At 37.7% G+C, this 19413-nt stretch overlaps 1 protein-coding gene across 4 annotated transcripts in view; it reads left to right on the top strand.

The window, feature by feature from the left end:
- LOC150087310 (cytosolic phospholipase A2-like) overlaps positions 1 to 19413 on the top strand; it is a 228467-nt gene that overhangs the window by 51355 nt on the left and 157699 nt on the right. For all 4 annotated transcript variants that reach the window (XR_016546878.1, XM_090371978.1, XM_090371975.1 and 1 more), the window contains one exon: positions 12295 to 12376. Coding sequence is in view for 3 of the 4 variants with exons in the window: in XM_090371978.1 (XP_090228104.1) it covers positions 12295 to 12376 (82 nt within the window). In the remaining variant the exon portion in view is untranslated. The remainder of the gene's footprint in view (positions 1 to 12294; positions 12377 to 19413) is intronic.

The following is a 19413-nucleotide window of genomic DNA, read 5'->3' as shown; positions in this document are numbered from 1 at the left end:
TTGTAGCCCGTGGAAGAAACTTCGAACACTTACTTTAATCCATGTACCTTTTGCTTCTTTTCATGTATTATTAAAACGATTTCTCACTTACGGTCTCTTTTCTTTATGGTGCTTCTGTGTACAAAACCGCTTCAGGAAAGCATTTCCAACCCCACATTGCTATATGATTTCGAGTTGTCAGGATGTACCCAACCCCTCTTAGAAGTTCTGAAACGTTTAACTGAAACACCCTGTATAAATATAATACAGTCTTATATATATATATATATATATATATATATATATATATATATATATATATATATATATATAAAATATTGATAGATAAAAATAATAGGATATAATGACTATACTTCTGAAAAGTGGCATATAACCTTAAACAGTTGCATTATAAATATAAATAATTACGCATATAACCAGTAAAATAAAATATCTTTAATCACAAGTAGATACCTGTAACTTTCGAGACTAAACGTGCCTCTTTGTCAACAGAAAATATGCATCCATTCTTACTTGGAAAGAAAAAAAAAATTGTGCTGCTCATTACAGACAGACTTTTTTTTTTTGAAAATTATATGCTTACAGAGCCTTACAAATATTATATATTTATATATAACATTATTATATATTATATGGGTGCCTCTGTAGCCAGGTGGGCAAGAGCAGCAGTGCGTAGCACACGCTTTCCGATTAGACTCTGGTTCGAGCCTGTGACCACCAGATACGGAGGATGCAGAAGGTTAGGGAATAATCACCGCATATCCCCAGCCCGGATAAAGGGTAAGTGTTGGCATCAGGAAGGGCATCTGGCCGTAACGAATTCATGCCAAAACAGTAAAAAAAAATGCTGACCTTATATATAATGGGAAAAAGGCGAGGACAAAAAAAAAAAATTATTATATATTATATATCCCAAATATTTATATTTCATATATAATATGAAATATATAATATATGATATTATATATATTATATTATATGATACTATATATTATATGAGAATATAAATGAATATACTGCGCAGAGAACTATCGGCTTTCATCTTTGGTCTCCGATGTAGCTCTGTATTCACCACACTCAGCTAATTTCACCGATTCCTGTCCAAGCATACAGTAGGTTGTCATAAACCTGACTTTACTCCATTCTCTTAAGTTACTTTGTTTAAATTTCAAACTGAATTTTGCCTTCTTATTTAATTCAATCTTTCATTCATTTTTCCTTTAAGGATTTAATTGGCATTATTTTAGCTTTTTAAATCTACTTTATTTATTTTTATTTTTATTTATGTATGAATTTTATTCCTTCCTTTTGGTCTCTCTTGGGTCGGCTATGATGTATACGTCTCTTATGTATACATCATAACAGAAACAATGACCCTGCTTATTGTGGCAGCTCCTATGGTTTTGGCTGCCTACCCTAAGAAGAAGAAGTAGTAAAAGTCCTAGGACCCACTGCATTAGGTACCATTTTTGTTATCATTATTATTTTTATGTTGATCTTAATTTCATTTAATTTCAGGTAATCTGCTTATACCTTGCAGGTTTTCTCAATTTTTTCCATGATAATTACACTTGACAGGTCAGCACCCCTACCTAATAAACTGATAATATACATTTGTCTATATATAATATTTCATATTATATATTAAATATATAATATTCGGGATATATAATATATAATAATATTCTATTTCATATAATAATATTTCATGTTATATATTAAATATGTAATATTTGGTATATATAATATTTGTAAGACTCTATAAGCATATAATTTTCAAAAAAACAGTCTGTTGTGATTAGCACATTTTTCTATTTTTAGCATTAGCATTAGTAGAGGCATACGATGCAAGAAAGCATCGTATGACTCTACTAATGCTAAAAAAACCCCTTCCCATTTCACCCCTCCATTCATTTCAAATGCCTGTCCAGCTCAGCCTTCACTATCAACTTCCACAACAAAAGATGGAAGTCTGTTCCAACAATCAACTACCCACTGGCTAAAGGCAAATTTCTGCACATCTATTCTACAACTGTTTTTCCTCAGTTTGAATCTGTGCCCCCTCAGGTTCTTAATCTGAGCAAGAATCCCATCAGCATTCAGCTTGTTCAACCCATTCAAGTCCTTATACACCTCAATCAGATCACCTTGCAGGTAGCTGACCGGGCTAGCCAGGTGGGTAAAGTGCCTGCCTGGCAACCCAAAGGTCGTGGGTTTGAATCCCACCCCGGGCTTGGATCAGAGTAAAATGCAAAAACTTTGGGAGGTGCATTATGGCCACAGAAGCCGATGCACCAAAAACTAACAAAAATGTAGGTGCCTACTCTCCAGGCGCTGTAATTTGCAGAACTTAACCTTTCTTGGTAAGGGTGCCCCTTTGTTCCCCTCACCAATCTTGTTGCTCTTCTTTGTACTCATCTCATTCTAGCAACTCTACATCCTTCCTAAAATGAGAACTCCAGACCTGTACACAGTACTCTAGGTGTAGCCTGACTATTGCCTTGTATAATGGGATAATCATCTCCCTGTCCCTGCTAGCAAAATTCCTATATGTCATTGACAAGACTCCATGACCTGCCCTGGCAGCCGGTCTGCACTGCTCAGCGAACTTCATATGCGACTGCACAATTACCTCCAGGTCTTTTTCACTTTCCACTTCCCTGAGTATAGTACCACACAGTTGGAATGTTTCTCTTGGGTTACTGCTACCCATATGCAGTACTTTGCATTTGTCAATATTAAACTTCAGTTGCCACTTCTCAGCCTATTTTCCCAACTTATCTTGATCCAGTTGGAGTAGCATACTATCTTTACTGTTTTTATCAACCCTGCCAACCTTTGTATCATCTGCAAACTTAGACATTAAACCTGATATACCTTCATCAATATCATTGATAAATATACAAAACAACAATGGGCCCATCACTGAACCCTGGGGAACTCCACCGATAACATTTGTCCATGAAGAGCAGTGTTCATTGATTACCACTCTCTGTCGTCTCCCACTTAACCTTTCCTTTATCCATTGTAGCTGGCGAACTATGGCCATAGTTGCCGATGTGCCTAATAAATAACTAAACAAACAAACAAACCATTGTAGCAACTTACCCTTAATGCCATATCTCTCCAATTTGTACAGCAGTCTTCCATGTACAACAGTTTCAAAAGCTTTCCTGAAATTCAAGTATAAGTTATCAAAATTATTTTTGGCATTCAGTTCCTTTTTGACCACATCATAGTATCCAATCAAATTATTCAGACAAGACTTCCGTTTCACAAACCCATGCTGTGTCTTAACTATTACTGCAGTCTTGTCTAGATGATCCTGTAATGCTTCTTTAACCAGTGATTCCATTAATTTTCCCGGAACACAAGAACATGTCTATAGTTACTTGTGTTACATTTTGAAACCCCCTTTGTGAATTGGTGATACATTTGTACACCTCCAGTACATGGGAACATCCCCTGAGTCCAAGGAAGCTCTTTTGCATCTACATTTTGCATCTACATTCACATCTACATTCACACGTGAGGAGTTATTCAATGAGGGGAGTGCCTCCTTTAATATAACTGGATAGATCCCATTCACCCCAGGTGCCTTCCTTTAATTTAACTACAACAATTTCTCCTCCACTTTGTTCTTAGTTATTACAAAATCACTTAACTCCCTGTTAGTGTTTGATTAACTTCTGGCACTCCCCTCATTGAATAACTCCTCACGTGTGAATGTAGATGCAAAATACTCATTCAGTTTATCAGCTACCTCAACATGATCATCAATAGTCAATCCATCTATGTTAAGTGGTCCAATCTGATTCATCCCTTTCCTTCTAGAATTTACATAAGTAAAGAACTATCTGATGTTTTTCTTTGCATCATTTGCCAAAGATTTCTCATAATCTGCCTTGGCCTGCCTAACCTCCTTTGTGACTTGATTACAGGCTAGTTTATACCTGCCATAGGCTTCTGTGTCACCTGATACTTAATTGCATCCCATACATTTTTCTTCTCTGTCACAAGCCTCATTAGTTCATCTGACATCCATTTAGGCCTAAATCTTGAACAGTATTTCTTAATTGGAATGAAAAGCCTAGTAGCCTCCAAAATTAAGTCCTTGAAGTCTTCCCATTTAGAATTCAATGTTCGTAACGTCATCAGTTGATCACACTGTACAGAATTTAAAAACTGTCTGAGACCTCTGTAGTCACCTTTACAAAAGCAATAGCCCTTCCCTTTAGCCTTGATGATAGTTACATCTTTAAGTAATTCCCACATCAGTACATTGTGATTACTGTCACCCAGTGGGTCCTTTATCTCAAATTCTTAATGCAAGAATAATCACTGCTGATGATGATCAAGAGTATTAATCCCTCTGGTTGCCTCTTGAACATGTTGCTGTAGAAAACAGTCATCCAATAAATCCACAAAAGTCTTGCTAGTGTGCAAGTGACCAACCCACAAGTTCCAGTCAATATCTGGGAAGTTAAAATCCCCCATTATAAGACGTTCTGATTTACTGGCCCATTCTATTTCTCTGCACAATTGCTCATTATACTCATCAGATTCATTAGGCCTATAACACCCACCTACTCTAATTTTTCCTTTCCCAGTGTTTGTCACAACAAACAGACTCAACATTCTACTATCCACTCGTGTCAACTGAATGCACTTCCTTAGATTTTGTGTGTTTCTTTACTAACAGCATAACCCTTCCTCCCTTCCTGTCCTGTCTTTCCTTTCTGAACACATTGTACTCCCTAAATTCCAATGCTGCACTGCTTATGTCTGTGTGACACCATGTCTCTGCTCTCCCAACAATATCTGCCTTTGATGTCTTGACTAGCACTTCAAGCTCATTGAATTTATTACCTATACTCCTAGCATTGGTGTACATGCAAGTATACATGCACCTGTTTCTACTCTTTGTTACCCTAACACAGTCCATGTATTTATTTGTTCCACTATCACTCCCAGCAGTCCTGGAAATCTCCATTGCCTTGCTTTCCAGGCTGCTGCTCATTCTAATAGAAGCAGTGCAAGAATCACTTTTGCCTCTGCCTGTGGCCACTGTTAACCATTTAGTGTGTGTATCCACCCCCCCCAAGCTAGCAGTTTTCCGACCCACCTAACACTGCCTCGATAGCATCAGCAAATATTCTTGTATTTTTTCTATTAAAGTATACCCCATCCCTGTAGAAGCAGTCTCTCCTGTTAACAAGCACAGACCAGGCTGAAAAAAATTCTACACCTTGAGCCTTACACAGTCTCTCCAGGGCTGAATTGGTCGACAAGGCTCACGTCATATACTCCCTCCTATTTTGTCTGGGCAGAATTGCAGATACTTTCACATTCAACCCTAGCTCGTGACTTTTTTTTCCAAAATTGAACCGTACTTGTTGAGTACCTGCAGATCTCTTACTCTTAATGTCATTAGTTCCAATGTGTACAACAATTTCACCTTTTGTGCCCTTAAAAGATATCTGCTCTACAACGTCATCAACTTTTGCCCCTGGCAGACATACCCTGCTGCTGTTCCACCTATCCTTCTTCCATAGTATAATCCCCGTCTCCCTGACAATAGAGTCACGAACAATAACTAGTTCTTTTGGGACCAGTGCATTCTGCCTTGGAGATTGCCTCTTTGTTGCCTGATGCACAGGAGTGAGCTCTGCCATTGAGGTGGGCAGTTGAGAGCTTGATGGGCCCCTCATATTAATTTCTTTGAGGGCATTTACTCTGCTCCTCAAGCTCCCATAGATGCCCATCAGAATGCTGAGTTGGCGCCTAATTTCTTGACACTCTAGACACCTAGCACACACAAAGGCATCCTTCTTGGCTAGATCATGTCCTGTTTTTGAAAGGCAAACATTTCGCACATTTTTTGAGACTGTGATGTATTGGAGAATTGCCTCCTTTGTTTCTCCCCCGAGTCACAGTACTCTCGCTCGCTATTCTGTGGTCTTTGCTGCATAGCTCTAGTCTGGGTCATGATTTCCACTTAAATACAATTTAATTAACAATGAAATTTAATAAGGTTAATAATATTTTTGATTAATTGACAACACTATAATAAGCTATTATTGAGTGCTATCTAGTATTATGCCATCTAGTTTTATTTCATACCTTATGCAATCAGTTTGGGATATACGTTATGCTATTTCTTATCAACTACAATATGGCGGCTAGTTCAACAATATTGGTGCCAACACTGGGAGTCGTAACTTCCAAAAATTGCTAGTTAAATTCAAAATAAGAAGCTAACGAATGCTACTAAACCTATTTAATATCTCTGTAAATGTAAATGTGCAAGATAAGAGTGGATAAGAGTTATTTTTTACATGATCACCCGCTCCGTAGCCGAGTGGTCAGGAACGGGAGTGCAGTAGTACATGCTCCTTGAGTAGACCGGGGTTCAAGCCCCTGACTGCTAAATACAGTCTATCTGCCAACCTGCACTGGACAGTGTGGCAGATTATGGTCCATTTTCCTCAACATGAATAGTTAAGGAGGCTTCCATCCTGCAGTAGGTTGATAATGGCTGCAGTTTACTTTTTTTTTTTTACCAACCACGCATCCAGGAAACACAATGCAGCAGTATTGTTCTCAATATACAATTCAGTGTGTGTGTATATATCACAAACTACGTTTTTTTATGCAAAGTGCAAAGTGCGAATTGTATCTATTGGCAGCTTTTGAAACAGCTGCCAATAGATAGTGTATACTGAAAAAATATATAATTCGTTTTAAAAAAACAATTCATTGTGAACAGTGTGCACACTGTTTCTGCACAAAGTAATAGTTATAACCTATGTCCTTTTTATTCTTGTGTAAACATGTGGGAGAATGCAGCTGCCTTAGCTGAGCAACTTGGATACTGCACACTTGTACTACCTTACATGCCAGAAAAACCCAGCAAGTGATGTAGCACCTTTCATAAGTGAGCCATAGCGAGGTCAACTTCCACCCGTTTAAATTTAAAACAAGTTCTTTGCATGATAACTAACAGAGATTTCGGGAATTTTCAGTGGAGAAATCAAAGAAAGCACTTTGGTTGAAGCTAAGTGGATAGAGTAGTTGAAGAGCATGAAATCACAGAAATTACTGTGGAGGCTCAAACCCTTGCATATTTTCCCCATGATTAAAAGTACAGGTATGAAGATATCTAAGAGAAGCAGACTAGTTTTCTTACTGAAGAAGAATTTTGTTTCTAAGATAGTTGTTAAGTGTGTGATTATGGGAGTGGTAAAAAATATTTATGTTTTATGATTAACATTGTCTGTTGCTTCTGGTGGTGATAGCTCTCTAGGTATAGGGTGGGGAGAGAGAAGACAGTTGGCTGTTGAAGCTAGTTTAGCTAGGATTACCAATAATCACAAACCTGGTTTTGGAATCTAGACTGTTATGGTGATCAGTATAGCCTTTGGTTTGAGAGATTACTGGATATGGACTTTTGTACACTGTTGCTCTGGGGATATGCGGTGGTCATTCCCTGACCTTTCCGCATCCTCTGTATTTGGTGGTCATGGGCTCGAACCCGGTCTAATCAAGAAGCGTGCGCTATGCACTACTGCTCCTACCCACCTAGCTACGGAGGCACCAACCAGCAATGCAAGCTTTAGTGAAAATTGGTGGTTCACCACTAGACCACCCTCCATACAGCTCAGACCTCGCACCATGTGATTTTTGGACTTTCCCAAGCCTCAAAAAAGAGTTGAGAGGAAAAAAATTTAACACAAATGAAGAAGTTAAATCTGCCACATCTGCTATCCTGCAATGTCTTTCAGAAAATGGACTGCAGCATGTGTTTTAGAAGCTAGTGAACCACTGTAAAAGGTGTATAGAATATGAAGGACACTATTTCAAAAAGGAGACCCATACCAACCTCCCAAGTGACTCAGACTCAGAGCAGTGATCTCAGTTTGGGTATTATTATTATTAGCCATATGGTGCAAGGAAGCTTGAGGCTTATGCCGCACCAACCAAAAAAAAAAAAAAGAAAAATTCACCGACTTACCCTGAGAGAGAGAGTGTCAGAAGTAGAAAGGAATCACCAAGAAAGAGAAGAATGATGATATCCAGCTCAGGACCCTGGGTTTGCCAAGCCCACACTCACCAGATGCGAGCCCCTGGGGTTAAATGATATCAAGGTACTCATTCCCATCATCCTCAGTCAAGACCTAGATCTGGTAAAAGAGGAAATTAACAACACTCACCGCAGTCACATCTTACCTCTGTCAGTTTGAGCTCAAGATCAATCCTGCTAAGTACGAATTCATGGTGTATTCACTGAAGCAAACTCCTTCATCTCTCCAGCCTTCAGTCGGCAACATCCTCATCCCAATTGTGTCCAGCCATCGTCATCTAGGCGTTGTGTTTGACTCCAAACTTCGATTTAATGCCCAATTAGACATGCTCCTCACACGTGCTTCAAGACTCCGGTGGATAGCAAAACAACATCTCCTACATATCACTGATAAAAAGACAACCGTGAAGTACACAAAAACAGTTATCTTTCCACCTTTACTCCATGCTGCTGAAATTTGGGCCTCAGTAGCATCGTCAATAAACAAACCACTCTTTGCAGCAGAATTCTGGCTCCTAAAGTGGGCCAACAGGAAGCAAAACGTTCCAGCTCTAATTTTCACCACGCAACTTGTCGACTATCTTGGGATTCCACGGCTTTCCACCTTAATCGACAACCAACGCCTCCTAGAAACAGTCAAGATGATAACAAGCATAATTTCAACCCCTTCATTCTGGGATACCTGTGGCTGGAGGATTCTCCTGCTGTCCTTAGGGCCAATCCCGAGCTCTACCCACGTTCAAAAAAACCCCCAAACTATTATGTCACCCGAATAATTAAATTGATCTCCCGTGCTGTGTCTTATGTCTGTTAATTGTGTTTGTTCTATGGTCGATTTGTCTGTTTGCTGGACGAAAAACCCCAGTTTCCTGGGGAAAAAAACCTTGCTATCTATGCTTGAGACCGACTAACAGCCACGGAGTGAAAAAAAGGCCATTAAAGTTCCTCGCGTCATCAACGGGATTCGAACCCGGGCCTTTTCCACCCGGTGAGGGGAGGACGGTGACGATACCACTGTGTTACCGCCAGACTCTACCCGTGTTCAGCACAACTCCATCTCTTGGCCAGATTCCTCCCTCAGCAGATGCTCAAGCAAACCCTGGCACTTGATGCCAACCTGAACAAATTCGCCGTTGACCGGACATACCGGAAAAAAATTATGACTAGTAGGACTAATCAGCAATGACTGATTTGTACCTTGCATCTGTTTCTGTCTGATTGAGCTGGTGCTCTTACCTTGATGTTAAGCCAGCTCAATTAGACGTAACCTCATGAGGAGTTCTCTCCTTTGTGTTGAAATATGTTTTCATTTATATAGTTACCTTTTTCATTTAGTAAATAATTGTTCGATTATCCCGGAACAGCCCTTTTATATATAGCACACACAGAGTAAACTTCCATTATAGTGTTTTGTGGGGGACTAGTCCTAAAGAGCACTGTAACTGGTTAAGTGTTGTTATTAAGCAAGTCCATCACATCCCACTTACTTATAACACTTTTATTTTACATATTTCAATATTTTGGAAGGAAACAGTGATTTGTCAGTTTATACTTCAATGGCCATTGAAGTATAAACTGTGCCCCTCAGCACATATGTGCACCTTTAAGTCAGACAATTCCAATATGCACATAAGGGATAGTTCTTGTTGATTCTGCATAATTTGGTATTTTGCAAGTAATGTATATAAAACTGAACTTCAAGAAACTAACAGGATTCATTGTTCTCTATTGTTTCAGTTTTTTTCTGTTTTACAGAAAGGAACAATTTGTTGATGCCATGTTAAACACACACAAGTACCAGTAAGGAAAACAGACGATGAATGTTGAGTTTGGGGGGGAGCAAGGCTGATTAACTGGCCAGACACAGAGTTATAAGATTTACTTTCTGAATGAATTCAAGGCATTCAGTTAAATATGAAATAAAAAATGTCATCTGCACTGGAAGCAAGAGGCACATTCTCCAAGTACAGCAGTACATTATTTTACAGAAAATTCCTTTAATATGCATCTGTTAAATTCTCCTGAACACCACATGGTTGATGATTACATTTAATTATCTTGTGCAAATTTTCTTGTGCCCAAGAGGTGAATAACTTTTGTTTAACCATTATGGATAAATTAAGCATCAGAATATCAGGCGGCATTTAGTTTTGCTTTCAGCCATTCACAAAATATACATGGCTGGGGTGAACTCCCAGGAAGAAGTGCTATATTCTTTGGGAGGTGATATGATTAAAACTCATCATTGTTCAAAATCCAGGCTTCCATACTTGCATCAATGCAATACCAGTTATAGAAATTCTGCATACACATGTATCTGGGGCGCCTCCATAGCCAGGTGGGGAGGAGCAGCAGTGCTCCTGCCCACGCTTCTTGATTAGACCGGGGTTCGAGCCTGTGACCACCAAATACGGAGGATGTGGAAAGGTCAGGGAATGACCACCGCATATCCCCAGAGCAATATGGCCTTAGTTTCTAATGCTCCTAAAAAACCAAAAAACAACATGTATCTGGATTTCACTGCATTGCAACCAGAAGTCTTCTTCAAGTTGTTGTTGCTGCTCACATTCTGGTTTAGCTTGTGGGGAACCAGTCTTCCTTAAAGTTCTATTTACAGTCTGAAAATGTGTGGAATTCTATAATGTGGATATTTTCTGGTACATTGTTGCAGCAGCTCTGTCATTTCCATTGCAGAAACCTTACATAAATAATGTTAACATATTCTTCAACAAAAAGAATAAAGTAATTTTACTCATTGTCAAGGGTGTTAATTTGTGGTTTTCTTTCCTTCCTAAATTATAGTAATTTCGTAGCTTCTAAATTCTAGATTCACTAAGGTGTTTGTTCACACAGCATATGTTTAAATAGATCTCGCTTTCAGAATGAACGTCCTAATTTCAGCGATTTATTGTGACAAAATAATAAGTTGCAAGTGAAATGCAAGTTAAATTTTGATTGCCAAATTAAATGTTTTTTTTTTTCAGTTTATTGAGTTTTGAGAATATCTATATTCATTTGTCATTTTTGACATCTCTAGAAGGCACTCTTGGACAAATTGTACTATATTAAAATTTTATATTGATATTTTGGGATGTACACATAAAGTCAAAGAAGTTTACAGAATGAGTAAAATAAGGTAACTTATATTAAGTATAATTATAATTCTATAAGAATATCATATTTTGTGGTTTTACAGATACAAACAGATGGTAATGCAGCTTAGAGTGATAACTAGACAAAGAAACTATTGATGAGGTTTTCATTCTGCAATCTAAAGAATTCTCAAATTCAGCAATATTCTAGTTCCATGGTTGCAGGATTTGAAGTTTTATTCTTTACCACGAGAACTGGCTTGGCAATTAACAATTCATATATTTTTCTTAGGTATTTGCATCTAAGGAGCAGCCTTTTATTTATTTATTTTTAAGTGTAATATATTAGTATACATTATGTTTAATTTTTCAAATAATAGCAACAGAGTGTGAGATATTGAGCATATGGCATTAGTTATAGAATGGATCTTGTTTTTAACAACACACAATAATATTTGATTTTTATGTCACTAAAAGTGAAAATTACATGTATTAAAAAATAATTGTTCCAGGATTTATATAATTAATTGAAATATCATAAAATGACTATTTCAGTATTATAGTTTCTGAAGTGACCCTTCATTTATAATTGAATGGCAGCTCACATTACACAATGTCGTTGTCACTGTTTTATTGGCGATTTATTACTAGGATCATCTGCTATAATCTGCATTAATTATATGATGCGTGACCAGCAGCAAGTCTCAAAACAGGTTCAAAGCATTCTCTCATCTTTTAAATAAATTGCAGATTACCCTTTTGGGTATGGCATTTGTCTTAAATTTAATTACCACTAAGGCAACTAGTGGTGAAGGGAGATAGCTTACAAATGTTAAAGTACTAAAAATTTACTTAAATCTTAAACTAAATCTTAAACTGCTAAACATATGAGTGGGCAGGATATCCCCTGTATTTTATATGATATAAGCAAAATTAATCTTGATACAAATCCTTCAAAAATTGAAAAAAATAATTTATTATTTGAGTACAACTGCAAACTAGAGTTACTATATTATTAAGTGATATTTTAAAGAATGGACATTAGTCTTATGAGTACAAATTTAAAATAAGGAAACATATTTTTCATTAAATTGTTATATTTTTATATCGATCCACTAGGTCCAAACAGAACCATTTCACTTGCTAAAAGTAACTGTAAAAGATGGACACAGCATTACCAAAGGATGGGTTGGAGATTTGGGTAAGGCTTTCCTTCTGTTATTTCAGAGAACCTGTGTTGTTTCTCACTTTTTAAGGAGAAAAATATGATAGCATCATAGAAATGGAATGTCGTTGTTGGAATTTCTCTTCCTTTTTTTTCCCCCCTGTATAATTTGTTTATTTATTATTCCAAATTTAATTGGGATAATAAATAAATAAATTAATTAAACCTTAAAGTATTTGTGCTCATTCCATTTCTGTGTAACCTTATAAACTGATTTAAAATTTTTATTGCTTAAATTTCAAACAGCAGTTTTAATAATTATATGTGGAAACACATAAGACATGTATGAAATTGTTGCTAACATGGAACTTTGCTTAATCCTTCATTCTATATATAAGTTGTGAACAAAAGGTTTGTACATGAAACTGATATTTTGGAAAATATCATTTCATGTACAGAATATCAGCTATTTGGATGAAACTCTTTTAAAGTTTGTTTGTTTGTTTGTTTGTTATTTGGTTTTTAGGAGCATTAGCAACTAAGGCCATATTGCTCCGGAGATATGCGGTGGTCATTCCCTGGCCTTTCCGCATCCTCCGTATTTGGTGGTCGCGGGCTCAAACCCCGGTCTAATCAAGAAGCATGTGCTACGCACTGCCGCTCCTGCCCACCTGGCTACGGAGGCACCTCTCTTTTAAAGTAGTCTCCTTAACACTGTATGTTGATTCCAACACTTATGAAACTTTTGGAAGCATTCCTGATGGACTTCTTTTGGAGTTGCTAATAGTCCCTCAGTTTTTGCAAATCATGTCCTGAATAATTTTCCTCAGCTGTTGCAAATCTGTGACCCAAGTAGCTTGCAAAATAAAAATAATCATAAGGAGCTAAATGTGGTCTGTATGATGGATAGAAGACCACATTTATGGAGTCGTTTTTTTTTTTTTAAATTTATTGTACTAGGTGGTCCAAGCCAATTTTCCTGGCATCCCCACTACTAATCACAATACTGTACAGATAATTACAGACTTACAGCACTAATCGCTGCAGTTCGTATAAAATGAATTTGGAGTCCCTGCCACGAAAAGTAGCTAATGAGAAATTATGAAAGTTTTGTTTCATAATTTCAATCAGTGCATACAGTTTCAGTGTAATGTCCAGAAAAAAAAAAGTCTTTTTAATAAATGATAACCCGGAAAGCTGAATTCCACACCCTGGAAGTATTCTCCAAAGTAAACTGTAGTCAGACTGTGAAAGTATTCTCATCAGTAAATTGTAGTCAGAAGATGAACGCAGATCTGTTACAAGTGCATCTTCATTAAGCGTTGAAATATGCTTAGTTAGACATTGACATTTCCAGTGGACTCATTGAGTATGCCGACTTAAAAGACCAATTCAAAGGTCGCGGGTTCGATTCCCGCCTCGGGCTTGGATCAAAGTACTGCAAAAACCTTGGGAGGTGCAATATGGCCACAGAAGCCGATGCGCCAACAACTACCAAATCAAAAAAAAAAAAAAAAAAAAAAAAAAGACCAATTAGTGATAAAATGCACAACCTGAAGCACCTATCCTCGTTGAGTACTCAGACTTGAAAGACCACTCAGGGAAGCACTTGTCCTTCTCGAGTACTCTGCCTTGAAAGAGCATTTAGTGATGAAATGTGGGCTAACTAGGGATAAACTTTGCAAAAAATCGTTGAATGGAAAGTGCTGCATGTGCAGGTGCATTGTTGTGATGCAAGCAGTAATTCCTCAAAGCCCAACTTTTACAGCCATTTTTCTCCACACAGCATCACACAAATGCACAAATAGTGATGCTGTTTGAACATTTGAGTATGCAGGACAAATCCAAAATGAACAGTGCCCTGCAAGTATAATAATATGATAAGCACATTCTTCACATTTGATCAACATTGTCTTGCTTTTTTTTTGGGCTTTAGATAAGATAGGCCTACATTGAGAGGACTGGACCTTTGTTTCCAAGTCATAGCCTTAGACCCATGATTTGTCACCGTTAATGATGGAAGAAACAAATTGTGAGCCAGCAACAGCACATTGATGAAGATCTTGACATGGGAGAACTTGCTGCTCTCTCTGATCACCAGTGAGTATCTGAGGAGCAAACTTGGCTGAAATGTGTCACATTCCCAAACCTTGTGTTAAAATTGATTGACACGTCCCAAAAGGAAATACCAATTTCACCAGCAACTTCACAGATAGTTACATGTCAATCACTCCTGATCATACAAGGACCAGTACGAAAGTAATGCATCCTAATTTTTTGCTTTCAAATGTGGCACCATAGATCATTTTGCGTATCACTCAGTGGTCACTAGAGGTCTCCAGTTTCACCATACTGAGTAGCTCTGTGATTGTTCTCACGAGTGTAGCACATAGATAGTTCAAAATGGTGAATGTTACAGATATACTTATCAAGCAAAGAGTAGTGATTGAATTTCTTACCAAGGAAGAAGTGGGACACCTATCGAAATCCATACACATCTCAAAAATTTTTATAGTGACAATGCTGTAGATGTGAGTACAGTTAGACACTTTATTGGGTAAGACACTTTAAGAGTGGTGACAGTGTTTTGGGACAAAGATGGAGTCTTGCTTGTTGATTTCTTGGAGCATGGCACCAGAATCAACTTAGATCGATATGTGGAAATGTTAAAAAAAAGTTGAAAGCCCGCATCAGTAGAGTTAAGCCAGACAAAAACCTTAATGAGGTTCTTCTTCATGACAACACACAACCCCACATCTGTCTGTGCACGATGGAGGCCATTGCAAAACTGGGGTGCACTGTTCTTCCTTGCTACTGTCATAGCTGGATCTTGCACCTTTCATCTATCACCTCTTTGGCCCACTGAAGGATGCATTCCATGAACCCCATTTTGCAGATGACAACCAGCAAAGCCATCTGGAACAAGAGTAAGGACTTTTACAGGATTGGAATACAGCATCTGACTCAGAGATGGCAGAAGTGCATGGAATATGATGGTGACTTTGTGGAAAAAATAAGTGTGTTTATTAATGATTGAGGGATAATTTATGTAGTAGGCATAGCTGTAGGAATTAAATTTTCTGAGACAAAAATAGGAGGCATTACTTTTGTACTGCTCCTCATATCATGCACCCAAGTGAATGAATTATTGCCTTTTGAAGTTGAAAGGCAACCAGAGTGAGGGTCATGTTCGATGGACAAGCTTTGCAAGTGAGGGTCATGTTCGATGGACTCTTTAAACTTTGCAAATCACTGAAAAGTCATTGAATGACACAACATCTCTTTTGAAAGCTGTTTTTTTTTTTCATTTTGGATTTCTGTTGCACTTTGGCACAATTTGATACAAATTCACATCTTAGTAAAATCATTTTAAAATCTGGCAACATATAAATAACTTCTGATCATTGCACATAAATTTAAACAGACTGCAAATAAATTGTGCGATTCATGTATTACTGTGTCTAGATGAGTTAGTTACCAAACATATTTAAACTAGCTACAATTCCACAATTTCAAGGTACAGTCAGCCCCCAAATGTTTTGATCTCATCTTGGATAGGATGATTCAGAAAGTGGTAAAGACTTTCAGATATTTATGAAATACTATCCTTAAATATGATAATAAATTCTCAAATAGTAATTGATAGATAAATGCTGAAATTGGTTTTTAAGTACAGTCTGTCCCCGACCTATGTAAGAGATAAGTTCCAGGACTTCTTACGTAAGTCGATTTTTACGTAACTCAGGAATGGTCAGGCCATACCTGCATACAGGTCTGGAGGCCTCATTTTAGGAAAGATGTAGAGCTGCTAGAACAAGTACAGAGAAGGGCAGCGAGATTAGTGAGTGAAACAAGGGGTTGCTGTTACCAAGAAAGGCTCAAGTTCTGCAAGTTGCAGCATCTGGAGACAAATTATTTTTATTATTATTATTATTAGCCATATGGTGCAAGGAAGCCTGAAGCTTATGCTGCACCAGCCAAAAAAATTCCCCGAGTTACCCTGAGAGAGAGAGAGAGAGAGAGAGAGAGAGTCAAAAGGAATCACCAAGAAAGAGAAGAATGACGATATCCAGCTCAGGACTAGGCACCTGCGAGGTAATCTTGTTGAGGTGTATAAGGCCTTAAATGGTTTGAGCTCAATGCTGATGGGATTCTTTCTCTTTCTCTGATTCCGCACCTGAGGGGACATAAATTCAAATTCAGGAAAGAGAGTTGTTGAATAGATGTGTGGAAATTTGTCTTTAGCCAGTGGGTGGTTGATTCTGGAACAAACTTCCATCTGCTGTTTTGGAAGTTGACAACTTAAATAAATTCAAGGCTGAACTAGACAGACTTTTGGAGTGAATGGATGGGTGAAATGGGAAGTTTTTTTTTTTTTTTTTTCGATTTTTCAGATTTTACAGATTTTACTTTTTCGGATTTTTCTTTTTGCATATTCATTATGGTTGTATTCAGTCTGCTGATCCTGTATATAGATTGTATTGATTAATCTGATAAAAATTTATTTCCTGGTCTTTGCAAGGTAAGATCATATGCCTCTGCTAATGCTAATATCTAGGGTATGGTGAATGTGGACTTGGCTATACACATCAAATAAAGTTAAAAGACTTGGAATAGCTGAAATTATAATTTTTTTTTTAAATTGCACATTTATTACCTAAATTAATTTCAGCACCCTGTAGCTTTTATATAAAGCTACAAACTTTTGAATAATAACTTAATATGTTATAATTTAATTTTTTTAGTTATTATTATTCAATTTTAACCCACAGCAGTATTGATGGTATATCTTTATATTCAAAATTCCTTATGTTGAAACAATTGAATATGTTCCCGGATTTAAGGGAGGGGGGGACAGTAACCTTTAGCTTGGATCTATTTAGGACTTCGAGTTAACATAATGATACCAATATTTTAACATACTTTTCTTCATTTGTATTATCATTCCATTTTTCGAAATTTTCAGATTTTACTTTTTGCATATTCATTATGGTTGTATTCAATCTGCTGATCCTGTGAATAGATTTCTCTTTTTAAATATTATTATTTTAAAATGTATTGATTAATCTGATAAAAATTTAAATCCTGGTCTTTGCAAGGTAAGATTCATATATTTATTAGAGGTTCATTACCCAAACATTTAGTTTGGGTAATGAACCTCTTCTGAGCCTGTGTTGATGATGCAAAAGCTGAAAAATATATTAGGGACTTATGCTAACAAAGTCACATTTCCTCTGGTTGGTGTCCACAAGAATATTCTTTGCATCATGAAATTCATAAAAAAAACTGCTTATTATTATTATTAGCCATATTGTGCAAGGAAGCCTGAGGCTTATGCTGCACCAGCCAAAAAAAAATTCCCGAGTTACTCTGAGAGAGAGAGAGAGAGAGAGAGAGAGAGAGAGATCACAAAGAAAGAGAAGAATGGTGATATCCATCTCAAGTCCCTGGGTATGCCAAGCCCATACTCACCAGATGTGTGTCCCTTGGAGTGTGTGTATGAACACCTATAGGTATATATTTGTTGTCTGTATTGATGGTGCTTTGGTTCTAGGCAGATCTTTTACTCTGTTTGGACCAACCTTTGAATACTAATTGCATTTGATCCTAAAAATCCTAGATCATGTTTGGAACTAACTCTGATGATATATATTACTTTTTAGTAGTTAAAAGCAACAAGATAAATAAATGGGTACTATTTCAATATAGGTATTGAAATCTTACCTTGTAAGCAATATAGGTATTGAAATAGTTTGAGAAAATGATGCCACTCTGCATTTTATCTGTTTTTACTGTTTGGGGAAAGGCAAATTGCTAACAAAGTCACATTTCCTCTAGTTGGTGTCCACAAGAATATTGTTTGCAACATGAAATTCATAAAAAAAAACTGATTATGAATACCTATAGGTATACAGGGTGTTTCAGTTAAACGTTTCAGAACTTCTAAGAGGGTTAGGGTACATCCTGACAACTCGAAATCATATAGCAATATGGGGTCGGAAATGCTTTCCTGAAGCAGTGTTGTACACAGAAGCACCATAAAGAAAAGAGACCGTAAGTGAGAAATCGTTTTAATAATACATGAAAAGAAGCAAAAGGTACATGGATTAAAGTAAGTGTTCGAAGTTTCTTCCACGGGCTACAATGCACGCCTCACATCTCCAACGCATGGACATCCGAACATTCTGGAATACTCCAGGCGAATTTCGAATTTCTTGAACAAGAACGGCAAGTTAGTAGGATGGATGATTACACGAAAGCAGAGTTAGCCGATATGCATTTGGCGTACGGGGCTGCAAATTGTAGTGGGCCAGCCGCACAGCGTTTGTACGCGGAACGATATCCGACGAGGCGTATTCCCAGTCATAATTTCTTTGCAAGACTGCACCAGAGGTTAGCTGAGAGAGGTTCATTTGAAAGAGCTGACAGGGACAGGGTAAGAACAGCACGGACTCCAGCCGTCGAACAGAATGTGCTGCAGCATGTACAGGGGAATCCAAGAACGAGTACACGAAGTCTAGCAAACGCAGTCGGGGTTTCCCATTGCAGCGTCTGGAGGATTCTCAGAGAACAAGACATGCATCCGTTTCACGTGCAGCGTGTCCAGACATAGCAACCGGAGGATTATGCACCTCGTATTGCTTTCGCACAGTGGTACCTTGGAAAATGTGCTACAAATCCCCTTTTTCCTGCTGAAGTGTTGTTTTCCGATGAGGCATCCTTCACAAGGGAAGGAATTTTCAACACGCATAATGACCATATCTGGGCGGTCGAGAACCCGCATGCAATACGACGTCGTGCAGCACAGATTCGATTTTTGGTCAATGTATGGGCCGGTATTATGGGAGATCACCTCATCGGACCTTACCTGTTACCGTGTCGTCTAACCGGACCTATCTACTTGATCTTTCTGCAGCAAGTATTGCCACAACTTTTGAGAGATGAACAGATTTCTGCATCGATGCAACAGACAATGTGGTTCCAACACGATGGAGCCCCTGCCCATTATAGCGGAGATATTCGTAACTACCTGGATATCACATTTGGTCAACAGTGGATCGGACGTGGTGGTC

This window comes from Mastigoproctus giganteus, chromosome 4 (assembly GCF_048544385.1).
Source record: "Mastigoproctus giganteus isolate SK-2022 chromosome 4, ASM4854438v1, whole genome shotgun sequence".
NCBI lineage: Eukaryota > Metazoa > Arthropoda > Arachnida > Uropygi > Thelyphonidae > Mastigoproctus > Mastigoproctus giganteus.
This window is presented reverse-complemented; position numbering and strand designations above follow the sequence as displayed.